Source organism: Falco peregrinus, chromosome 4, assembly GCF_023634155.1.
Source record: "Falco peregrinus isolate bFalPer1 chromosome 4, bFalPer1.pri, whole genome shotgun sequence".
In the NCBI taxonomy this organism is placed as follows: domain Eukaryota; kingdom Metazoa; phylum Chordata; class Aves; order Falconiformes; family Falconidae; genus Falco; species Falco peregrinus.
In genome coordinates, this window is record NC_073724.1 from 183716 (window position 1) to 209592 (window position 25877).

Consider the following 25877-nt stretch of genomic DNA (forward strand, 5'->3'; position numbering starts at 1 on the left):
TTTATATACTTAATGCTTTCTAATATGAATCTAATCATATGAGAATGCAACTTTTAATCAGGCATGTCCTTCTGTATGTCATAACAGCATGCACTTCACGTGTTTAAACATGTTTAGACAGCACTTTTTAAGTGGGAGAAAAATCAACATGATTATATTCATTTGAAGAACCATCATGTGTCATTGGGCTAAGGTTTCTCACAGGTATAATTCGGAGGCCTCTGAGGTAAATTGTGAAAATAGATCTTGCTGCTTTAGCTTATGTTTCAGATCTTTAGAGCTGTGGAGTTGTGCAATATTGCAGAAGCCCCTTAATTTGAGTTAGTTTTTCCAGATGTACTCTATCCTCGTTGCGTACCCCCAGACTCGGATAAGATTGAAGCTTTGTAGAAGATAATTTCTCTAATGGCACCCACATCACCAGCTGGTTAGATGATCTTCAACAGCAAACCACCAGAAAGAGGACCTGTATGAAAACAGTTTTACATGAGAGAAGCCATTTCCTGACTTTAGCAGTTCCTGAAATAATGCAGCTCCTTTTTTTTTGAAAGCAGCCTTAGTGTGTGATACAGGATTGAGACTGCTGTGTAAGGGCCAAGCAGTGTAAAAGATACAGCACCGCAGTTAGTAAATAAGCCAGCTAAATGCAAATATATCATTAATAACAGTATAAAATAGGGGAAGTTGTGCATATTACAAGTTCTGTTTGTTCCACAGTATTGCCTGTCGACGGTGTGTTGTGGTCGGTAATGGAGGAGTGCTTCGAAATAAGACGTTAGGAGAGAAGATTGACTCGTATGACGTGATAATAAGGTAAATGCTATCTCATTTTGTATACATGGAAAGAATTAAACTTTTGCTGTCAGCCAATAGCTTTGGAGTTCAGTTATTATACAAATGAAAATGTTTTACTTATTCTGTCGCAGCCTTCATTTAAAAAATTTTGGGAAAAATGGATCAGTGTGTTGTTATTACACAGACGGGTTGATACAGGGGAGGAATGATCACTGGGTGTCAGCCCGCCTCATGTACAGGTACACACGTATGAGATGCTGCTATCGGGGTGGGTCCAAGCGTGTGGCAGGCTGGAGCCCTGGACTGCCCTTGCTGTGAGCCAGCGTCCCAGGCAGGCCTGTCTTTACCTTCCACACCACCTCTGTGCTGGCACGTGGGTTGCTTGGGGTGGATTGAAGATAAAGCTTATGCTGGGAAGTCCATCTTAAGGTATGTGTCTGCTGGAGGCTGGTGGTGATGCCTGCCTCTTTCTCAAGCATCTTAGTTCATATTGGAAGTTTGAGATGCCTTAACCTAGCAGAGGGTGCTGGGATCTGAAGAAGAGGCATATCTGGACTAGAGGAAACTGAGGAAGTGCTCAGGGAGGAAGAGGCAAAGGGAGGGGGGAAGCTCAAATGCCAAACAAACTGAAAATGGACTATTTGGCTAATCAGAATTTTCTGCACATTAAGAAGATGATAAATTAGTTTCTTCTTTGCAGGAACTGAGATGGTAAATGATTAAACAGCCCTTCTGCCTGTTAGGTACCCAGTCAGATACTGTGACTGAACCCTCTTTCACTAAAACCTTTGAGCTGCCATTTGTCTGCTTCAACATGTCATTGAACAAAATCTCATTTTTGTTACTTTGTCATCAATCCTAATGCTCATTTTAGTAATAATGTTTCAGTCTTAAAGCTCTACCATAAAAAGTTGTATACAAAGCCTGGGGTTTGACATGCATTTGAAAATGCACTGATGAGGTGGAAATGAATACATGCAATTCTTCAGTTGTAGCTCTTCTCATAAACTTAACTATAGGAAGATACTACCCCTGTTCTTGGAAAACTTTACTTGCCTGGCAGCTTTGTGCTTTGCCAAAAAACCCCCATGTTGCACTTACTTTGACTGTAGTGTGATGATGCAAAGAAGCTCCATGGATTATTTGTAACCTATTTCAAGTATTTGGGCTCTTTGTAGATCTGTCTACTCTTCTTTAAATGGAAATCTGCATGTAGACTGATGTCACAGAATTTAAAGATGGCTCTAAATTCAAAACTGTTTCAGAAATACAGTATACATTTGTTTACTGTGAATGAACAAAGAGGTGGTGTTTGCATTCTGTACTTAATGACAACTTCTGATGAAACTTGGAAATACTCCCTGCATCAAAAGCAGCATGACTCCTATGCTAAGCAGTCAGTCACATTGGCAGGAATGGAGATACAGAGACTGCCTGAATTCTCTGAAGAATATGCAGCACACCTACCAAGCAAAAACTCCAAAACAGAGACTTAAACACAGCCCCTCTTAACACCTCAGAACAGACAGACCTGACTCACCTGCTCACTGGTTATTAATCTTGCATACCAAAGCAGTGTCAGCTGTGCAAGCAATACTTAAAAAAAAAAAAAGGGGGGTGGGGGTGGGGTGGGTAGCATGACTGAACCACCACCCCGCACAAACAAACAAAAAGCAAACACAGCAATGTGTCAGAATCAGGTACACAGTCATGATCCCTATTCATGTATGCTGTAGACAGTGAAGAGTATTAAAACATTTTTTAATTGCCTCCTGTATGGCTTGGATAATCTAGCAGCATGAATGGAGCGATGGGTAATTTTCCAAGCCAGGTAATCTTGGTCTTCTCCAGTTTCTGTGTTTGAGCCAAACCTTGGCCAAGTTCCCATATGTGCTTGATCCCTCTGAGTTAAGAGGGTGAGTGCACCTGATAATTGCTCATCTGCTATATAATGTGATAAGTAAGTGCTGGGGCATTAAACGCCCCTGTCCTGCAGACTAATGTGTGTGCTAAGCACCGTGCAGGACAGGCATGGGTGCAGTGGTCACTGCCATCTCTGTGTCTCTGTCCCCTGCAGAATGAATAATGGCCCTGTTATAGGGTACGAAGAGGATGTTGGGCGGAGGACGACTTTTCGCCTTTCTTACCCGGAATCCATCTTCTCTGATCCAATCCACTATGACCCTAATACAACTGTTGTTCTCATTGTCTTCAAACCACGTGACTTGAAATGGCTTTGGGAGATACTAGGTGGTCAGAAAATAGTGAGTTCAATGATTCATGCGCTTTGGCTCAGCTTTCCACATACCTCTCATGTGAAATACCTGTTCTGCTTTTAACCTTAGCTCTCCTAGCTGTGGGGAGCACTGGATCTCCTAGTTAGTCTGCTTGGTGTCCCTTTCCTGTAAATGCTTCTGTCCTCTCTCACACACGTTTCATCAGTTCCTCACCCCAAAGCAGTTTTCCTCCTGGAAATACCTTTTTATCCTCTTCATAGCACGGTTCCATATTCTGATGTGCATGCTCCGGCTGTTTCCCGGATTATTTCATCCTGTATTTTTACTGGAATTATGGAATAATGTTGCAATGGACCTCTGCCTTGGAGATCTTTAGTCCAAAACCTTGTTGAAAGAAAGCAGGGCCAAATTCAAAGCCATACCAGGTTCTCAGGGCATCACCCAGGCAAATTTTGAGTATTTCCAAGGATATTTCTACAGCCTCTGTTGTAGTGCTGCACCACCCTCACAGGAAAGAACTTCTCATCCTTTCACTGTGTGTCTTTCTCAGAGGCTGGTGCTGTCTCTTTTTGTAAACCCCTCCTAGACACCTGAAGACGGGCTGAACAAAGCCAGTCTCCTCAGACCCTTCTTGCTGGCTGTGTGCTCTGGCCCCTTGTCTGTTGTAGTGGCCTTCTGCTGAACTTGCCCTGATTTGATACTCTCTTGCACAGGGGGGAGCCTGAAACAGTATTTGTGAGATTGCAGAAAGACACAATACAAAACAGTCAGTAATAATTTCTGTCTACCTGTTCCCTGTGCTCTGGTGGCCAAGGGCACAGTGAGTGCGTGCTTGCCTCCGGGGCAGGCTGCTGCTGTGTGGGGTGTCCCTCGGGGATCTTTCTGCAAAGCTGTTTCCCAGCCAGCCAGCCCCAACTTCTGCTACTGCAGTGGATTATCCTATTGCAGGAGCACAATTTGGCACACATTTTGGCTGAACATCTTCCTCAATCTCCTGTCCTTAGATTTTTTTACTCTGAGAGTTGCTACAAAACCAAAATCAACTGTTTATTGCCATTAAAAATGTATGTTTACTTGCCTGTTACAGAGTGCTAAAGGCTTTTGGAAGAAACCAGCTCTGAACATGATTTACAGGTCTGGTCAAATCAGGATCCTTGATCCCAGCATCACCAGAAAAGCGGCTTATGAATGGCTTCGTTTCCCAATAAGGTTTCCCAAGAAGGAGGTAGGCTTTTTTCTTCTATGCCTTTTAGTTTTGTACAACCAAACGTGTACTTAGAGGTAATTATCTCTTTATTATAGTGGACTGTGTTAGGACATCTTTTAGGTTCACATTACAGCAGTTTGCATTTAGATGGTGCTCAAAAGAGATGGGAAAATGGAATCTGGAAAGAGTGTGTGTAGCCTTGTATGGCCAAAGTCTCTTTTTATTTTTATAGATTCTATAATTAGTATTAAATGAGACTTTACGCGGACAGATGTAACGTTGTGAAATTGGAACATGGCAGATCCAAAGAGCCTCTAGAAATATTAAGGAGTCTTGAATTATTAAATATAGCATGTGTTACAGTTTTTCTTAAAAAAAGACAACCAAAAAATGCAACACAAATCAACAAACCAAAAGACATACACCCCCTGCCCCCCCCAAAAAACCCCAACAACAAACCCTGAAACAAAAAATACCCCCACACCAAACAAAAACCACCAACAACCTATAATGCTAATGCTGCTGCAGTTTCACTGTGCTGGGGGTGGTAGGGACTGGGGAGGATACAGGATGTTCCAGCCCTGCACTGATGACATATGTCTAGCAGCATTCTTGTGCTTACTGGTTTGATGCCAAGCATCATAGTGAGTTAACCGACAATTTGGACATAAAAATACATTCTAACTGTCAGTTTATGACTGAAGAATGTTTCTGATGAAAGGTAAGGCTTCAGGCTGGAGACCTCCCTTGTGCAGTCAGGGCTCACCGGGTGCTGTTTAGCACCAGTATGGTTCCCTGGGGTCACATAGTTGCGCAGAACTGCTTTGTGGGGATCAGCCACAACTGACACGTGTGAAAGTGTTTGACAGTCACTGTGGAGTATCTGCCACAACTTTTTTTCTGGCTTAATCTTTCGAATATTTGAGGGAGTTAAGGGTTTTGTGCATTTGAGAGGTTTTGTGTCTGTTTTGGGGTTTGGTTTTTTTTTACCCCTTTCTTTTTGAGCATATAGGTGGCTTTTTACTCCTGTGCGAACTCCCAAATTGGAATACTCAGTTTGGCTGTGTGCTTGCCAGGGCTCTGTGGCATTCCAGCCCTTCAGCCAAGGGTGCAAGGGTGGGAAGAAAGTAGCATAGCAGTTGGGCGTCTGACTGTCTCCTGAAGGGCCACAGAACATCTGTGGTCTCCATGGCTCCAGAAATACCTCCTGTCTTGCCTTGTGCTCCCCTCTCAGTGGGAGTAAAGGTAAGACCAGCACCATCAATAATGAGCCAGAGATGGGCACAGTGCCCTGGAACTGGTGCAAAGGCACAGGCCCCCCGTGGCTCTGGGCAGCCTGTGTGCCCACCGCTCCTCTGCCGTGTGCTGGGCACCCCTACCCGGAGCTGGGGGCAGAGTGTGTTTGTGCTGGGAGTCCCCTGCCACCACCTCCCAGTCCCACTTGCTCTGCCCCAGGGGTTTTGCAGCCCATCGTCCCTGGTGGCAGCCACGGTCAGGCTCGGGCATGCTGTCCCCCATCTGGGCAGCAGTGCAGGCCGTGCCCGGTACAGCTCGGCTAAGCTGCAGGCTGTGCCCCGGGGGTTCGCGCTGGCAGGACCCGCTCGGGGAGCCCCCTGCCCCTCAGCCCTCTGCCCCGTAGCTTGTCCCCGGTGGGGCTGGGGCTGCCTCCGCTGCCCTGTGCTCCAGCCCCCTCTGCCTGCAGGAGACACTGAAGACCGTGGTTGCTTTCTCTGCCGTCTCTGCCGCTTTCATTCGGCCAGTTCCACGTTCCCCAGCGAGCCTTCCTGTGGCTTTGTCGGCAGCGCGGTGGTGGCGGGCAGAGCCAGGAGGAGCTGCCTCGCAGTCTGGTGCGCTGCCCCTGCCCCAGCAGCACCCAGGGCAGAAGGTGCTGCAGAGTCTTCCGTGTCTGTGCCTGTTCCCGTTAAATGCGAATGGCTGAGCAGGTTTTCATTACAGGCCAGAGGATATCTGGATATTGTTGGGTGCTAGCGTGATAATATATTTTTAAAATAGCGTTGCTTTTTTTGAGTATATTCTTTTGAGGTGAACTTTGATAGCCAAAGGTAAACAGAGCTAGTTGCAACCTGTGATATCCCTGATATTTCAAAATAGCACTAATCCTGACCTGTAGCATTCCTGCCATGATTTGCAACAGAGTCATCACTAAGTTGATGGTATTGGGTTCCCAGGACAGAAAGTTATTTTGCTAACTGGCAAGAGCCCTGGGCAGTAGTGTGCATTGTAAGCCGGTGTTATTTCTAGAGTACTCAGAGTTGTATAAAGGTTCAAAAAAATTCTACGTAAAAGGTGATAGTTCAGTTCTGTGACTTTTATTAGTCTTACAGACCTGACATTGGTAACTATTTGCTGGGGATTTGTTCCTTTATCATATGTTACAAAGAAGTATTTTTCTGTATCACCAAGTGCATCTGCCTTCGGTGTGTAGAGAGCTGTCCAGTACTGCTTTGCCTGCTTCATTTCCAGAGGCAAATGAACCTGATCCTTGGGTAAGAGTTCAAGAAGGCATGTGATTTTGTGCTCAGTTTGAAGTTTGATCAGAGCTACTAAAAGTGTGTAGTTCACTTGGTCTCTGAGAAAATTCTTGTTTTAGCTAAGAAGGGCATTAGTGCCGGAAGGTTTTGTTCATTTTTGGGGACGCTCTTTTTCCCCACAGCTTCATCTGTTGGTCTTATGAAATTCACTTCTCTCTGCAAACTGTGCTTCATGTGCTTCCCCGATCATTGTAGCCACTGCTGGTGCTAACAGTCACCTACTTTGTCACAAGACAGGGTAGGTGGTTGCAGTGAGTTGTTCTGTGCTCTTGTAAGAAATGCTTATTTTCACTTAGGTGCTCTTGATTTTTCCCAGTTAAAACCTGTTTATGACCTGCTCTTGGTATTTTACATAGCATTTACCTCTGAGCTATCTCACTGTAGGGAGGAATAAGCAATTTCATCTAGTTTCTTTTCTTCTAATGGAAATAAGCAGGAGCTTCCTTGCTTTGAAAAAAGTTCAAATGCAACCAAATTTATGTAGCATTCGTTCTTTTTTAGTTTGATGTTACAAAGATTTGAGGCATGTCATGTTGTTCTGTTTGATGATGGAGATCCAGACGAGACATTTCTGAACACATCCGATAGTTCAGTCAAATCTGATGGGGTGAAATGGCCCCCGATATATTGAAGCCTGACCAGTTTCATGAAAGTAGGTTGCTAAGCAGAGTAATGGGGAGACCTTCCTGATGCCTATGCAGAGGGAAGGGCTACGGTGTGGGCTCAGCTCTCACTAGAAACAAGAGAATCCCAGGCAAGGCTAACAGGGCAGACACCGCAGTCACAGAAAACCTGCGGGCATTACCTTGCTCCTTATGAGACACGAGGGGATCAAACTACAAAACCAAACATCTGTAGAAGAGCCAAGCTGCCTGATTTCTGCTGTTTTCACTATTGGGTTTGCTGTTCTCGTCAAGCTGCCAGTTTTTTCTGTATGTGTGTTCTTTTGTGTTTTGTTTTAGAAACCCAAGCATCCAACAACGGGGCTAATTGCCATTACACTAGCATTTCACATATGCCATGAAGTTCACCTGGCAGGCTTCAAGTACGACTTCACTGACAGAAACAGTTCTTTGCACTACTATGGCAATGACACGATGTCTCAGATGATGCAGGTGAGAAACGCTTGTTTCTGCTGAGAGGAATATAGCTGGTAACTGGGGAAGACAAGTCAATATAGATAGTTGTGTGCTGCAGGTCACTAAAGCCTCCTGTCTTCTCCCGGATCAGGTGCTCATGGGTTAACACTGCTTGAATCTTTTCATCTCTGCTTTATGTTTCTTAAAAATGTGGACAATGACATTCCTTATGCTGCACCATATTCTGCAACGTCTCTGTGAGATACACCCATCTGTATGTTCTGTTTTGCTTTGCTGGCATTAGCCTTAGGCTGCGCAGCTCTTTTTCATAGTGGTGTATTTGCTAGCACTGTCAGAACACTAATAGCTTTGTTCTTGTTTGCATTCTTTTTTTTTCCTTGGCACCTACTTGCGCAGTTTGTCATAGCTGCCAAACTTAGAGAACGAAGAGCAAAAGGAAATGGAAGGAGTTAAGACCTACAAACTTGCAGTTAGGATAAGAACTGAATTTCAGAAATTGAAAGCAGAAAAGGAAAGCAGCTCTTGGAGGGGGTTAGGAAGAGAAAGAACTGCTTCCAGGAGGGGCAAATCTGCCACTCGCCAGGAGAGAGAGAGCAGGAGGCTGGGATCAGGGATGCCTTCTGCTCCCTCCTGCTTTGCTACAGCCACATCTCCGTTTTCTTACATGCCTCAGCTCTTGTCTTCAGCTCTGTACTCGGAGCAACTCAATCTCAGACCTTTACCTCAGTGTGAACAGTTTTCTCTTCCGTGTGCGTGCCCAGTGTGTGTGGGGGCATTTTCTCTCCCCTCCCTTTCCTGAAGGGGAAGGACAGGACCAATCCCATAGGAGCGCCTCATGTCTCTCTGAGGGCTCCTAGGTGCCTGCTGGCTCTGAGAAAATTTCCCTCTGGCATTGAACTCACCTTCGTTTTGGGGCTCCTGTCTGCCTGTGCTTTTTTGCAATTTATACCAAGCTTGGATAAGGTTGATCACTAGTTGAATAGACATCCGTAAGTTTCCTAAAATCTTGGAATTTTAAAAATCAACTAAACAAAAACCTTATCATCAATTCTTTACTGGCATGAAGTTGCAAACATTACACTTCAAATGCTGCATAACAGATTATACATATATATTATATTAAGTTTAATTGACTGGATTCAGTGTCTAAGATTGTCAGTAAACTTCCCTTGTGCTGTCCACCACTAACCTCAGTGGTCTCTTGTGTATCCAGGATCTGGATACAGTACAGAAGATGGGTTGGTTTTGGCTTGTTGAAACCGATTGTCAAAATGCGTCTGATTAACAAATACCTGACATCTGCTTTTCAAGAACTGGCACTGAGCTTTGAGAATTAGTCATTTTCTGATGGCTTGTGCTGTAAGTGTAGTTACGCAGCTGTTACCACTAAGCACTGGGAGGAGTTGGGGGAAGTGGTTATGGAACGACTTCTGTGAGACCACATCTCACCCATTCTTGCCACTGAAGGATTATCCCTTTTGGTTTGTGTCCTAATGGAAACTCTAATCTAGTTTTGAGCAAGTCACTCACCTGTTTCCTTGGGAGATTGTGCTACAGTATTTGCTAAGAAGTCTTTTCCCCAGAGCTTTCCTACTCTTAGCACTTCCAAGTATTACAGGTAATTAAAAGGTAAGAACAATCAAGTGATGCTTCTCATAGTAATTTGAATTATTTGTTTTTATTATTCCCTCACATCTTTTTAGAATGAATACCACAACATCAATGCTGAGCAGAAATTTCTGAAGAAGCTTATAGACAAGAACTTTGTGGTCAATTTGACGTGAAAGCTGAATGGAAAATAAGAAGAACAATCACTATTTTCAAGAGTTGAAAAATTTTATTTTTATATGATGTTTTTATATTTTAAGTGCAGCATAACTGTTTACTCTTTAAAAGGAGCACAGAAACCTCACCAAGGCAGAAGCTTCTTCTAAGCCTGAGGGTGACTACTGCAAATAAGTTAACATTTTCTGTGAAGCTATTTAATAATGGCAAAACCATGGAACGTTCAGCTGAAAGTATTGGGAATATATAAAAATGTGATGCACATCACTTATTTATCAGCAAGAACTCTTTCCAAATGATTACTTGTCTGGAATACTTTTGTTTCTGATGTTGTCCTCCAAAAGAGTTACACTGTCAAGAGACTGAGGCAACCAGAGTTTAATTAGTAGATGGGTATTGAGTCTTGAATGTCTGTCCTATAGTATGAAAATGACTTTAAAACGATGCCTATAAATTGTTACCGTGTGCTTGGGAGAGGGGGGAACACAGAGAGTGTACAGGTTTTGGCCTGCCCTGCTGCTGAGGAGGGGACATCCATCTTCGGCAAAGAAGCCACAGCTTCTGCACTGGCCATTGACTTGGAACTGCTGTCTGCCTTTGCCAAAGGTGAAGACCCTTTGGTCTGACTTGGGGAGATGCTGATGCTGACAATGCTCGTGTTGTACCCAGTTTATGGAAAATCATGCTCCCTGTGCTGTGTGCCCAGTAAATTTTACAGTTGGTGACGTGACTTAGAAAAGAGGGAGTATGAAGACTGAAGAGTTGTCCTAACTATCTGCCTGTCAGCTGCTTCCCCCAAACCACAACAGAAACGTGAGGGAACTTACTCGGGATTTTAATTGAAACATTTAATGGGACTTCTGTGTTTCCTGTATCAGTTTGTCTTAGACGAGCCTGTTGAATAAATCTGCCTAGGAACACCCTTGACAACTGTCAAAGAACAGCTACTAATACACTGTTCCAATTCTCTCATAGGGCGTGCGTATATATGTTTTTCTTTCTTGTGGCAGATTTGCTTGAAGATCTTGCGGTTATCTTAATCACACCTAAACAAAGTACAAATAAGTCCCCTAAAAAAAAAAAAAAAAAAAAAAAGAATTTCAAGTTGGTAGAAAAACCTTTGCTGCTTTTTAAAAAAAATATATGGAGAGTTTTAATACCTTTAGAAGCAGTGCAAACAATTACAATATGAATACAAACCTCTAGCAGGTCAAGAGCATGGTATTTGTGTTTTCAGAAGCTGAGGATTACAAGAGTACTGAACACAGTTTCTTTGCTGCAGCAACGTAGAGGAATAAGCATTGAAGTGACCAGAGAGTCATCTTTTTTTCTTTCCTATTTCTCTTGTGGAGTGCAATAGGTATTTAAAAAAAACCACCTTCCTGTAGTTCTCATCCCTGTCTTTAGCTCCTTGGCTCAGCCATTTGGGAGTTAGTGAGGGCAGTGTGGTTTGGAGGGGAGCCACAGCTGAAGGGGAGGAAGCTTGGGTCTTCACCTAGTGACTCCTGAGCCTTGGTCTGTTTCAAGCAGATTGGACATACCTGAAATAATTCCGTGTGTCATAAAAATCTATGGCAGGGGGTGGGGAAGGACCCCAATGTGTCTCTAGCAAGAGACAGGCTGTGCCACGGTGTCCTGCCAGCTGGACGCATGTCCCTTGGGCCTGGCTGCCACAGGTGATGCTCAGGGGGTGGCCCCTTGTCCAGTGGTGCACGGGGTGGCTGGTGGGTGCTGGGGCGACGACGGGGGGGGAAGGGGGGTCCTGGGGCACCAGAGCAGGTGGCTCTGGTGGTGGAAATGGAGGAAACCACAATTTCTTCACCAGGTGGCAGAAAGGGCTCTGACTCAGTTATTTGTGCTTCCTTTTTTATCTTTTTTCTGGGTTTTTTTGTTTGTTTGTTTGGTTTTTTTAACCATGTACATTTCTGAGGCCTTTGCTTAAAAATCTGAATTTGGACAGGTGGGGTTTTGGGTCAGTAAACAGTGACACTACTGTCTTTTTTTCTACCAGCATATATTTCTCATTGTTTCTGTTAATTAAAAAGGTTTGTTCGTGATTCCGCAGCCCCAGACCTGCAGTGATTTAAACTACTGATAATAGTAATTCCACGTGAAAAAAAAGCTGAGATAAGGCTTTCCGCACAGGTTGCAGTGTCAGCCGAGCTTTCTTTGTGTCTAAGTGCTTGGTAGATCTCAGACTCTCTTGAGAGCAGAGCCAGGCAGAAGTGGAGGGCTGCTGCTTCCCCCTCGGAACTCTGTGGTAGCTCCCAGACCCAGCCCCCCGGCTCTGCCATGGGCTGCCACTACAGGTCCAGCTGCATCCCTTAACGTGTCACAATGTGCTGGCCATGAGGACTTTTTTCCAGGAAATCCGTTGAATTTGCCCTGTCCTCACAGTGCCTGGTTCTTGTGAATGGTGCAGGCTGCTTCCCTCTGCTTCTCCACCCCTGTCCTTGGTGGCAGGAGGACAATAGGGAGCTCTGCTTTAGAGGATGTAGTTATTTTCTCTCCAGAGATACTCTTCCCACTAACCTAAACTGATTCCTTCTAATTTTCCTAGGAGGTTTTCTGCTTTTACTGGGGGGAGGGGGGAGTCGGTTTATTCTGCTACGGTTAGAATCTAAACAGAATAATTGGAAAAAGGGTTTCACAGGAAATAAATTATGCCCCCTGAAGTCCTTTTACTTAAAATGGACTCCTTTATTCTCTTTTTTTTCTTTTTTTTTTTCCTACCACATCAGCTTTTTTAGTCTTTCTAAGATCCCCAAGATATTTTTTAAATCTATATAACATGTTTGGTATTCTTAGTGCATTTAATATGCTATCTACAAGCATTTATACCTATTGGCTGCACGTTTTTATTTCTTCTTAATAAGCTTCCCTGATGGCTGACTTGTTTCTGAAATTAAGTGGTATTCTCAGGGGTATTTTCCCCCCACCTATGTGCTTCTGCAGGGATGTTAAGTCCGTATATGCCAAGGTTACTGTCCCAGGGTGACTGAGTAACATTTAGAGCTGACCTGTTCACTTGGGACTGAGCCAAGGGCTGAACCTCGGGCACTACTTGTTTTGGTTTTTTTTTGTTTTTTTCTTGAAAGCATGGCTTGCAGGTCCGTCGCTTTTCTCTTCAATAATAAGCAGCGACCCAAGTGATTCATTCCCTCCCCCACCCCCCTCAATGTTTTAGTAGGATTCTGCTTCATCACTTGCTTCACACAGTCATTTCCAGTTCTCTGCTTTAAGGACCGGTATTGCTTTTACACTAACTTCATGCAGGCAAGAATACCTGCAGGTAGTATGATTTTCAGTGATCAGCCCACAGATTGGTGTCCATTCTGTCTGGGCACACATTTTCACAGGTGTTTTGCAATACCAAAGACTTGCCTTGGGACTTTCTGAAAAAAGCAATAATGCAAACTCCAGATACTTAGATCTCTTTTCTGAGAGTGAGCTGCTATTAAGATTTTCTTTTTCGGTTTCTGCCATTCCTGAAAGTGAAATCTACACTTAAACTTCCCTTTAAAAGCTACCCAATTTTTTTAATCACAGCAGTAGTGAAGCTGCCGATTTTGAATCCCAGGGTGCTGCCATCTTTATTTCCATGTCTGGTAATGGTGTAACTATATAGGTACCCAGTGTCTCCAGTCAATATTTTTCCTGTATCAATTGCAAAGTCAGGTGATCTCATCCCTTCTTCCCCTGTCCTGTTCTCCAGCAGCCTGGTGAATTTCAAGACAGCAGCATCTTACAGCAAAGGTGCTCCTGCATTTTTATCTGCTGCCCCTTTCAAAATGCTGCACCACCAGAAAGACCCGCCTCTAAGGTACCACAGTATGCACAGAACAGGCAGGATGACATGCATCAGCTGAAAGCTCTGTTTGGCTCTGACTTCTGATGGGGTTTTCTTGTTTGTTTTTCGGTTGGGGAAATTACTTTTCCCTCTGCTATAATAACTAAGGGAAGCACTAACATACGACTCAGAAGGTCACAGACTGTTGCACTAAATAGGAATCTGAGAGTGCTTAAGAGATGCTACTAAATGATACTTTCAGTGACTGTATTGGTGGTGGTATAGAAACAGTAATAATTAGTGTGTGGTACCTCTTGTTTCCTATGTCACATTTTCCGTTTTAACAATGCCCTGGGAGGTAGTATAAATACCTTAACTTTTAAGTGGAGTCTGAATTTTAAGGATGTAGGAAGTTAACGTCTGGTTTTGGGATTGGTAAATACATATTTTATTTGCCATTTGTCTTAAGTTTTATATGCCTTTAAAGTGCCAGCTGTATTTTGAAAACATTCTTACAGTTGTTTCAAGTGAAATTTTGAATGCTACAAATGAAAAGAGATTATATTCCTGTGAATAAATTGTGTTAAAGACTGTGTCCTCAGGCTTATTTTTTGCAGTGTCAGTGCTGGGGTGGGGGGGAAGCATGCCCAGCCCCACCCCGCCCCATAGTTAATGGTGTGTAAAGTACACTCAGTGTTGTCAGATTCAGTATTGAATTTCAGAATAAACTTTGGTGCTTAACAGAAAATAATTAGGCTGAGCTGTACTGCAGGTGGAGTTTACTCTAGGCTGAGTCAAAGCAAAGCTGGGACATAGTTTTGGTGGGTTAAGATCAGGTTTTTCATGGTTAATTTTTCATGCCTGTCTTATTGGGGACTTTCAGGGGAATGCTAAAATAAAAGATATTTGATGAAGAAGATGGTGTATGACAGAAGACTTTACATAGGAAGTGAGGGATGTCAATTGTGAGACTTTGCTCATGTTTTGGTGTTCTCTTTGTGCAGTAAAAATGAGAAGCTGGGAAGTGGGGAGCTGCTTAGTCAGCGGCTTCAGGGAGTCTTAAGAGATCTCGAGAGCGACTACCTGATGCAAGTAGGTATGCAATGCATTTATTCTAGTGTTGACTGTAGGAGTTTGGCAGCTTGGACGAAATGCCTGTGAGGTGAGATGGGGGGGATCCACACTGTGAGTTATAATTTACACCCCACTATGGAGCCACAGTTGAATAGTGATGTAGATCAGTGACAATTACGTGCAGCTTTCACACTAGGTTTTTGCTGCAGGTGAAAAAAGGGGGAGGAATGAGAAAGGCTGTTTTCAGATCACAGAGACAGCCAGGGAGGTGGTGTGCATCTCCCAGCCTGGGCAGCCAGCTCTGACTTTGTAGGCGAGCGCAACCCCTTTGCAGTGCGCCTCTGTGATGTCTGATTTCTTGGCTTCCCACGCGCTGCCCCTCTGCCTTGTCAAGCTGCAGTCCTGCCTTGGCTTGTGCTGAGCAGGCGCCCACCGCTGCAGGAGCCCCACGTTCTGCGCATCCTCCCCAGCCACACTCCCACTAAATGTGACGCTGGGGCAGCGTGTGCATGCCAGTGGCTTAGGGCAGGTTTTGCCAGTAAAGGGGATCTAGAGAAAAGGGGATCTCTCTCCTGACCCCCCTTTCCTTTCTTCTTCTTTTATTTTTGCTTTTCCGTTTTCACATCAGGCTGTCTGGTTTCTGTGAGTCCTCGTGGTCCGATACATGAATTCAGTGGGTTGAATGTTCCTTCCTGCAGTTCTGCTGAATGAAGACAGGTTTTGTTGTTTTTTAGGATATTTAATAAGGTATTTTTTTCAAATCAGTACAAAAATTTTAAATACAAAATTATTTGCTTTTGACATCTCATACATTCTGGAACATACTGAAGTCACCACTGCCTGGTAAACTGTCTGTCTGTTCCTGCCACCGTTCCATAACATTTCTGAGATAAAGCACCACATTATATCACTGGAGTCCTTAGTCAATGTTAGACTGCATTAAACTCTGCATTTAAATAATGGTAATGCCAGTTAAATCCAATCTTAGTTCTGCATGAAAAATCTAGTTCATTTTTGGATCAAAAAGCAGTAGCGTTAGCTAAAGGCATTGAAGAAGTGGTGAGTATTGAACTCTTTCAACTAGCATAACAGTGTGTGATGTGCAGCACCGCACAGGGAACCACAGCAAAGTACAGTGCCCTTTGCGAATGAATACGTTTGAGCTGAGATTAGCACCATTGATGAACAGACAACTCTTGCAGAGAAGTTGCTTTCCTCATGTAGAGGAAAGATTGAGGCCTGCAGGTTCTCCTTGAGAATTGGTAACACATAAATAAGGATTGGAAATTGGCATTTATATAAAATGACATTCTCGGATAAATCTGTATGATCAGTCTTGCTGGTTGATCTCGAACAACAAATTAGTTAATTAGCAAATAGAGCTACTTCTGCTTTGCCTAGTCATTGAAGAGTAAACTGATTTAACTTTTGCTGAGTGGCAGAATAGATGCCTCTTCTGACAAGCCAAACAGATGCAGGTTCTTAGCACGAACACAGAAATCCAAGCAGATTTATACCACCTTGCTGTAATGCCATGTGTTGGCCAAAACATCTCAATCATGTGGCACAAAGGAAAAGCGGAGCCCATCATTTTTGTCTCTGATCTACCTCTACTTCAACCTCACAAATGCAGATGGAGACTTTTCAGAGTGCTGTGGCATTTGGAGGTGAACCCTGTGCCTGCTGGAGTCAGCAGCCACCTTCTGGGTCCAGTGACTGCTGGAGAAGCCTGGCAGGGAATAGTTACACAATCAGTGCTCCTTTTCCATCATAAATAAGTTGTACAGGAAGAACGCACACCTGCAGGAATATTTTTAAAGGGGGGGAGGGAAATAAAGATCTCCAGCTAAGAGAACCTTTGCTTGTCAGTCAAAAAAACCAAAGAAAAACCCACCCAAACAAATACAAAGCCACTCAAGTTTTTCCATGTAATTTGAGACTGACCTACTCTGGTTTAAGTCACTGGATTTCATCTCATAACTATGATCAATGCAACAGTCAAATATGCAGCAGGAATGAGTGATGTACACTGATTTGAACCTTAGTATTGAATTATTGTGAAGGAAATGAAGTAAGCATGGCATCACAGAAATATATAATGTACAGCTAATATGTACCCCTTGGGTGCAAAACGACTGTTTATGAACCGGATACACATCTTTAGATATGTTCACCTCACTTTTTTTTTTTTTTTTATAACTAGCTGTGCATACCGTTAAACTTTGTAATTTATTTTTTTTGTACAAGATGGTCCAAAACTGTCATAAAATGCATCTTTCATGGTATAAAAGTTTGAAGCAGAGAAGAAAGGTTTTGATTGTGTGTGTGTGTGTGTCTGGTTTTTGTTTTACATGGGATACAATAAATATCCTGAAAAAGATGAATGAACGTACTGCCCGGCATAGAGTCCTGCAGCCTGCTCAGATGGCATTTGAACATAAACCTTGTCTCCGTGCATCAGCTGGACAACGGCGCTGCCTGAAGCCTGGTCCAGAAAGCCCTTCTTGTACTCATCGTAGGTGTACATCAGCGGCTCGTTGTTCTTGAACAATGCCACCCAGACGCTGGCCCCTTTACAGTGGACGTGGTAGGCAAAGTAGTAGACACCGGGGATTTCGCAGGTGAAGATCCCTGTCTGGGGGTTGTAGTTCTGCCGGCCGTTGTAGAGGAGCTTGTCAAACTTCACGGGCACCCCAACCCGGGGGAAGGGGGTGAGGAGCTCTGCTGTGAACGCAGGCATCTCATAGATGGCACCGCCAGCCTTGCCCTTCTTGCCCATGTAGCCGTAGGGGGGCTTGACGCCATCGATCCCTGGCCCCACCTCAGGCATGTACTGTCCCACGGCCGGCGGAGTGGGTGGGATGATGACTGGGGGACCTGGGGGCCCAGGGGGGCCAGGTGGCCCCTGGAGCCCCGGCTGGCCAGGGGGACCCAGTGCCCCGGGCTTCCCTGGGGGTCCCTGCAGCCCCACGGCACCAGGCTTGCCCACACCGGGGAAGCCAGGGGGTCCAGGCAGGCCGGGCTCCCCCTTCGCCCCTGGCAGTCCTGGGGGGCCGATGGGACCGCTGGGTCCTGCGATGCCTGGGATGCCCGAAGGGCCCTGAAGCCCCTGGGCGCCAGGGAGCCCCGGCTCACCCTTCGGCCCCACCAGCCCTGGGACGCCTGGCATCCCTGGCAAGCCTTTATGTCCGGCCTCCCCCTTGGGCCCAGTGGGGCCTGGCAGCCCGCGCAGCCCGGGGGCCCCCACTTCCCCAGGAAAGCCCGGCTTTCCTGGAAAGCCCTGCAGGCCGGGTTCGCCCTTGGGGCCGACAGGTCCCGGTGGCCCCACGGCACCACCCTCTCCTTTGGGTCCTGGGAAGCCAGCAGCCCCCGGGGGGCCCATGATGCCCGGCAGTCCCGGCTGACCCGGCTCCCCCGGCGGACCCCCCATGCCAGGTGGCCCAGCGTGCCCCTTCTCACCCTTCGGCCCCAGGGGGCCAGGCAGGCCACCCACACCACGCTCACCCTTGGGGCCAGGGAAGCCTGGCTTCCCCACGCCAGGGAGGCCAGGGGGCCCTGGCAGGCCCGGTAGGCCCTGCTCCCCTTTACCGCCCGGGAAGCCTGGCTGGCCGGGGATGCCGTCCTGGCCGGGTTTGCCGACGCCGGGCAGGCCAGGAGGGCCTTGGATCCCGGGGGCCCCCGGGGGCCCCTGCAGTCCCAGCTCTCCCGGGGGCCCAGGTTTGCCCAGGGGTCCCTGCGGGCCTGGGAAGCCGACCATGCCCGGCTTGCCGACCCCCGGCAGTCCCACGGGGCCGGGGGGGACCGGGTAGCCCAGGCGGGCCCTTCAGTCCTGGCAGACCCGGGATCCCGATGCCCTTCTCCCCTTTTGGCCCTGGGATCCCGGGGGCTCCCGGGGGCCCCTTCATCCCGGGCTCACCCTTCGGCCCTGGCTGTCCCTGCAGCCCCGGAGCACCTGCTTTCCCTATGCCTGGCAGCCCGTGAGGCCCCGGTGGTCCTTGTGGCCCAGGTATCCCCATAGGACCGACCTCCCCCTTCGGCCCCATCTCCCCTCTTGGCCCCGGGGGGCCCATGACCCCTGGTTTCCCCGGCATCCCTGGCAAACCTGGCTTCCCAATTCCTGGATATCCTTGTGGGCCTGGTTTTCCTTTGGCTCCGGGCACACCATGACCCGGTAATCCTGGTGGCCCCGGCGGCCCTCTTGGTCCAGGCTCACCAGGGGGACCTTGCTCGCCCCTCAGACTACGCATGGGCATTTCTGGGTTGGGAAGAAGAGAAAAAGAAAAAAGAAAAAGAGGAGGGGGAGAGACAAAAGGTGATTGCAGCCACATCCTTTGAGAAATACAAAGGTTGTTCTGACCAGAGTGTGCTTGTTATGGTGCCTCTTGGTTATGTGGCAGGCAGGAGGCAGAGGTGGCTGTGACTTACAGGCTGGTGTTTGGAACGGAGAAGATTTTGTGTACCCAAAACTTGTGTGCATGTTTCTACTTCCACAAAATAATTATTTTGCACCATATTTGCTTATTTTTTGCTATGCAAAAGCTACTTGCACTTTGCTAGTGTTTTCCACCTATACAATCAACCAGCAAAATCTGCTTTTTGTCCCATATTGCTGTAATCTACTTTTAAGAGTTTTTGCAGGAAACAGAAGCTGCTTTGTGCTGTAGGAGGAGTTCTGGTATAAAAGTGCTTTTGTTGGAGGGGCTTGCACTAGCAAGATCAATTAATGATTGGCTCAATAAGAAGTTTGTACACAGATGTGATGGCATTTTCACCAAGGCTTTGGTTCCCATCATTACTGGAAACCTACAGCCTTACCCAGTGTTGCTAAGCTCCCACAGGTTTTTGGCATAGCCCTGTCTAGTTAGAGCTCTTCTAAACACTTCACAAAAATGTTTTTATTGTCCAAACCCACATTTTTGTGTATGTGACCACTTAGCATTGCAGGTCAGGGTGAGGGAGTTGCCGCATGAGAGTGGTTGTGCCCGGGGGTGGTTGCTTTTCAAGTTGCAGGTGCTTTGTGTTAAGTGGCAAATCTGCTTCTCTACAGCTCTAAAATGGAAAGAGAAGTGAGAAGTTTGGGGGATGGGGGAGAGATATGGTTTCAGGGCAAAAGAATTAACTGTTCTTTAGGAGGCAGGAACCCTCCTTCTCTGCACATCTGTTTTACGCATGTAGAAAACCTTTGCTTGCTAGACAGGTTGGCTGTAGTAAAAGCAGTTGTGCTTGTTCAGACACTCCAAATGTAGGCCCTGAAATCTTCCATTTCCCTCTGAAGCCAGTGGAGCCTGTGGTTATGCTGAACCCTCAATAAGACAAACAGTTAACCAGCTTGCCTGAAGTCGCACAGACACTCACTGTCCCCACAAGTATTTTATGACACTGGGTGTTCCTGGTTACGCTTTGTTTTTTGGACATTTTTTTGTTGTTTTCTTGAATATCCTAATATTGTCCATATTTTCTTGACTGCATACTGAAACTGCTTGTATGTGCGGACTCGTGCAGTAATGCCCCGTACCTTCAGTGCCTCTATTATGCCCATAAATAATGTACAAAAAGAGTATTGCAGAGTCAGAAGAGCAATTCTATGTTTTTATCTGCAAACCTTTAACTCTCAGGGTCTGGACAAAATGGTGATATTCCTGTAAATTCATATCTTGGGGCTCTTAGCTCTTTTTTCATGTCCAGTCACTGCAGTGAGAGTGGGAGCACCTCTGGGCAGGACCCTGGCTCATCTACCTGGGCCACCATTTGAGACTCCATCAGAGGGTTTTCTGCATGCAGTTGGGATTATGAGGTTTCTCCTAGCCTGGCACAAGCACCCAAACAAACCTAGGGCCAGCCCCGGGTGCTGGAGGCTCGTCACAGGTAGGGCTGCTTGGAGGCCGTGCTGCGGCCCAGGGGATGACTGTGGCCTTGCCCTGGTGACCCTGGGCTGCCCTACAGCTCACATGAGCCCATTTTGTCCACCTGTGGCCAGGTACCAGCCTGGCCAGTCCTTCGGGCACATGGGTGTTATGCCCAGCCTGCAGCAGCCTGCTCCCCATCTCCAGTCCCCCCCCGGCAAACAGTGCTGTGGGGCACCAGGTGGGTCCATGTAGGGGTGGTGAGGGACATGCCAAACCTACCTTTCTCTTTCTTGGGAGCCATGTCCTTGCCAAGCAGAGGCATCTGCGGGACCTCCTTCATGTACTGAGGCAGATGGGGGTACTCTTTCCCATACTGCATGTGGGGCATCTCCTTGCCCATGTGCTGCATTGGGATGCCTTCTTTGCCGAGGGGCATGTGAGGTACTTGTTGTCCGAGGGGTTGGTACTGGGGCACCTGGGGTGGCAACTGCTTGATCCCATAGTAGACGCCACCTTGAGCAGACCTCACCAGCTCTAGGTAAATGGTGAGAGCCACTGCCAGCAGCTGCACAGGGAAGAGCAGCACAGCCATCACCTGCAAAAAATACAACAAACCCCACAGTTGGTAGAAAATGTATTTTCACGTTGTGTGTTTCCCATCAGGGTGAACCTGGTCTCATTTTCTGCAGCAAACTGGTTCTCATTTGTGTGTTGCCCTGGAGGACATCCTGCAGCAGGGCTGTATCTGGTTTATTAGCAGCTCTTTAAATAGTACTATTATAGCAAATGTCCTTATACACATTTAGTTTTATACTACTTCGCACACCCTGGGCAATGGCCTCTGCAGTTTCTCCATACAGGGACCTGCTCCCTCCCATCCCAGAGCTGCAATTTGCCACTTTCTTGCTTGTGTCAGTGCCACGACACAAGGTTTGGAGAGCTCTGCTGCAAGCTCCAGCACAGGGGGGAGAGCAGGCAGGAGCATGTGGGGAGCTCTTAAAGGCTTACTGCCCAAGGAAGCTAAATTATCAACACCATAGCAATGAAAGCTCAGCCTCTGCACCTTAAATCTGTGCTGAGGATTGTGCCCCGTGGCTGCAGAGTCGAGGGACTCTCCATTTCTGTAGCAGCTCTTTGCCAGCTCTGCTCTTAGCTGGGCTCTGATCCGCTCACCTAGAAGAACTGGGCCACCTAGAGAGTGTCAGGGCCATCGCTGCCTCCAGCATTATCAGCTAATCCAAGTCTTGTTCCAGAGATGTTCAACCATTTTCTAAAGGCCTCCCCTGCTGCAGATCCTGTCCCCTCCCGAGGCAGCCCATCCCAGTGCCTCAGCAGTCCTGCTAACACAACAGAACAGGGTTGTTTTTTCTTCCTTATCAAAATATAAGCTTGGGTCATCTTGTCCCAAGAACTGGGAACTCCCTAAATGAATGCAGATTTGGGGGCAGTCGGAGGTAACAAGGGGACTCTCCCTGTATTCAGGTATTTTGCAGTTTGTCCTACAGCCAAGCCTGGTAGGCAACTCCTGCCTCCTGGCACTCTTTTGCCACTCAGAGCCACAGGGACATGTGAGAGGTAGGTAGGTGGGGTTGGGGGAGGAAATGCATTTCTAGAGAAGGGGGCAGCAAGCAGCTCTGCTTGCCTCCTCTAATGCTGCATAGCATCCAAAATAGGTCTCAAAATAATTTGGGAGGGTGGGACTTTGCACTCAGAGGGACCCGTGGGCAGAGGGTGTGCATGGGCTGCTGGCAGCTGTGAAACTTGCCAGGCTCAAGGGTCAGCGGCACCACAGGTGTCACACCCCAGCGTCGTGACACACGTTTTCCTCAGGCGCCACTGTACCGCTCAGCTTGAGCAGCGGGCGGCTGGCATGGGCCGTTCCAGAGAATCTGCTTCCCTGGCTGGTCTGTGCTGACATGAAGGTTATTGACCAGGTGATAATATTGGGTGTCATTTAGTTGTTATGGTTTACTCCTACTTGAAGTTCTCCATGCACTTTGCTTTAGTAAAGCACCTGGAGAAATGCTCACTGCTCTTTTCAAAACATTTCTCTATTTTGCTGTCTGAAATCTAATCTCTCAATGGAAATTAGTGTATTATCTGAAGGTGTAAGTGGAGACTAAATCAAAATTGCGAGTTGAAACAACCAGCGGGAGGTTGATATTTTCCATAATGATCCTAAACAGACAAATGAACTACAAAAAAGATGGAACTATGTGTTAACAGCAAAACAAACCGTTTAAGAAAATGGAATACTAGTGAATAAACACTAGATGGAGCATATGTTGCACAGCTGCGTTTCTGCAGTCACTTTCTGTCCCAGGAATTTAAGGTCTTGGATGCAACCAGCTGCCATGTGGCAAAGAAAACCAAAGCCAAGATGTACAGGAGTTTTTAAGTGTAGCTAAAGGACAAGCACAGTCACTCATCCTTGTTCAGCAAAGCATTTCAGCGAATGCTTCATATCCAGCAAGTTTAATGTGGCTTTTAGCCCACGACTGGCTGCTTTGCTGTGAGCTAAAGTATTAGGGCCTTAGGATGCGGTATTACTGCTTAAAGCTCAGTGGCACTGGACTGTGAGGACAGCCTGTGTGTGATCAGCTACTGTGGCTCTGCTGGGACATGGTAATTTATTAACCTGCTACAGCTTAATCTGGGTACGTGGACCCTAAGCAACCTCTGTGTGTGTGTGTGCGCACACGTGTGCGTGTGTGTATCCCCACTCTTGTCTCTGTTGGCCTTTCTGTTCTGTAACAAGTTACTGGCTGCAGCTTTGGCTTTCTCTAGCAGAGTAAGGTAACACCTGCCTCTGCAGAGAAAATCCCAGCTACTGGAAAATTTGCAGCATTCTGTGCATCTCTCCCCAATGAAAAGCATTGCCTGTATGAAGAGAGAAATGTAGTGACACCTTTTAAAAAATATTAGAAGATATTGCATGATTTAGGACTGTTGTTGAAACGTACAAGTATGAAGGGCAGGGTGGATTTTGAAGAGTGAGTTTATTAAATTAGTTTCTTGGCCACTTTGTTTTTCTGGTGGCCAGGTTTTGTTTTTGGTTTTGGTGGGGGTTTTTTTGTTTTGTTTTGTTTTGTTTTTTAAAGAGAACTTCAGTGGAATAAATTGCGAGGGAAATAGGTAAAATTCCTTTGGATCTGATCTTCCTCCTTGTTTTTGTTACAAAACATGGGCTTTGTGTGTGAGTGGGAGCTATTTGAAATAATTGAAAAAAAATTCCTAGAGGGAGACACCAGCCTGCCTGCAGGCTGAACTCAATCTCCTGCTACTTGTGCCAAGCTCCCTCGGCCCTGCCAAGTGCCATGCAATGCACCTGCGGTTTAACAGGCGTGACTATGCAGCACACACCATGGTTTTTTTTGTGTGTGTGTGTAAACTTTGAGGGAGATCAGGTAAGACTTCTAGAGATAGGAAGGCTCCAGGAAATGAGGTGGTGTCACTACATCTGTGTTCCCTTTAGTGTTTTTTGACCTATCATAACCAAAACAGTGTGGCCTGGAAATGACAAATTGCTTCTCATCTATCGATTTTGGCTGGGGCTAGTGCCTGTAACTAGCTGAGGTGGAATGTGGAGGTTTATTTACTGTATAACCTCGAGCTACATGGGGGACTTGGCCAACTTCTTTGTGGGAGGAGGTGAGAGCCTCCCTCGTGGCCTCATGTGAGCTGTCTGGGTCTTGGGATCTGCCACAGATACCTGGGAAGCGGCCTGTGTTTGGTGCCATCCATACAGCTTGTCTCTCCCCCTGGTCCCAAAGGAAGGATCAGACAAAATTAGTCCTGATGAGAAATGTGGTAGAGTTGTGTGTGTGACTCCTACTGCTCACTGCATCCCAGCAGTAGGTCTGGATGGGTTATTACTATCAGATACCGTCACTATGAGGCAAACCTGCCCTGAAGCGTGAGGGATGCCTGGAAGAGTCCTTCAGTGTTTCAGCTTGTTGCCTGTCTCATCCTACTTAGCTTCTCTGAAAGGTTTTTGTGTACTGACAGGAATTGAAGGTCGTTTTTGCTGCCCTGCAGCTTGTTTCTGAATGCCAGGGTGCACAGCTCTTGTTGTTTAAAGACCTTACTAGAAAGCTACCAGTATCTTTAAATGCCTAAAAGCTACTGAAAATCTTGCTCTTGGTTTTTAAAAGAAGCATATAGATTCTAAATGTTGAACAGGTCCTCCAGAGCTTATTAACAGTGAAAGCAGATTTTCCCAGCGATGACAGGACCTAAGGAAAATACCAGAATGAAGAGGAGAAAAGTCTATGCTGAAGATGCAGCCAAAGTGTAAGACCTCACACCCTTCACTCAAATCCCAGCAATTTAGGCATCATCTCCACATACATTCATGTAATGTGATCCGATGTGCTTTCAAAGGTGTCTGTTAGCGGAGCAATAAACTGGCTTTGGAATGGGATTTTCCTGGGTTTCTGTCAGAAAGCAATGGGAATGTGTCTGCTATTTATGGCAGGTAAATCAGTGCATGCATGCACCTTTAGAGAAGCCAAAGGCTTAAAGAAAGCAAAGTTTTACCTTAACTGTTTGAATGTCTGAGGGAAGATGGAAGCGAAGTAACAGTGCCTTCATATGTATAAGTCATTTTGTACCAGTCATTCAGATTAAGAGACAATAAACATTCTGCTTTACCTTGGGTGGGGCAAGCCACTTGAGGGTAAAGGAACATTATCCTAAACCACAGTGTTCAGCTGCTTGTGTGTGAATGCATGTGGTTAGCTCTGTGGGTGAAAGAGTCCCTGAAAAAAACACAGGCAAAGCTCAAGTGAGAACATTTCTCAATAACCTTTTTGGTAGAGCTGTTCTCCTGAGAAAACTAGGAAGGACCTTCCTTGGCTATTTGCATTTGTCAGTAGAAACTGAAGACAAAACAAAATGTACCAGCAGTCCTAATTCTTAAATTGATGTGAAGAAATAATGGCTGGTTTAGCCTAATTGTGTAAAGAATGTATGGAAAGAGTGATGCCCATCCATATGGGACTTGAAATCATAGGTGGTCTTGCAAAGGGTGGAAACCAGACCTTGATTTATCAGTTCTTACAGGGAAGTAATCACTCTGCAACCAAATTTGGGGCTAACTGAAATTTATCCATGTCTCAGAATCTAAGTTACTCGCCCAGAGACTAGGCCTATGAGCTTTTATCATGTGTTGCTTTCGAACTGCTGTGTTTCCTGAAGAGGCATAAGGCATGAGTAGACCTCAGTGACCTGAACCCTTCTGCCCTGGGGTCCCCTCCACAGGAGGATGCCTAAAGCTGCAGCGACCTGTTCCCTACTGTGCTGATATGGAGAAATAGTGTGAAATGGGGACAATGGACATCGATTGTGATTGTATATGTCTGCTCAAGGAATGTGGGTATGGTGACTAGCTATGGGTGCGGTGTCTGGTCACATAGGCACACAGCCTTGAGGAGACGCCTACAGTTTTGAGGAGATGCCTGCCCTTCTTCCTCTAACAAAGGGGCTATTA

At 46.2% G+C, this 25877-nt stretch overlaps 2 protein-coding genes across 16 annotated transcripts in view; one reads left to right on the top strand and one right to left on the bottom strand.

Moving 5' to 3' along the window:
- The window catches only part of ST3GAL6 (ST3 beta-galactoside alpha-2,3-sialyltransferase 6), a 48909-nt gene extending 34855 nt beyond the window's left edge, over positions 1-14054 (top strand). For all 15 annotated transcript variants that reach the window (XM_027786794.2, XM_055803310.1, XM_055803319.1 and 12 more), the window contains 5 exons: positions 718-813; positions 2873-3059; positions 4120-4257; positions 7754-7906; positions 9595-14054. In XM_027786794.2, coding sequence (XP_027642595.1) covers positions 718-813; positions 2873-3059; positions 4120-4257; positions 7754-7906; positions 9595-9675 — 655 coding nt within the window. In that variant the 3' untranslated portion in view covers positions 9676-14054. The remainder of the gene's footprint in view (positions 1-717; positions 814-2872; positions 3060-4119; positions 4258-7753; positions 7907-9594) is intronic.
- An 80-nt stretch (positions 14055-14134) lies between these two features.
- The window catches only part of COL8A1 (collagen type VIII alpha 1 chain), a 99593-nt gene continuing 87850 nt past the window's right edge, over positions 14135-25877 (bottom strand). Inside the window, 3 exon segments of the mRNA XM_055803308.1 lie at positions 14135-18339; positions 18341-18795; positions 20666-20981. Coding sequence (XP_055659283.1) covers positions 16888-18339; positions 18341-18795; positions 20666-20978 — 2220 coding nt within the window. The 5' untranslated portion in view covers positions 20979-20981 and the 3' untranslated portion in view covers positions 14135-16887.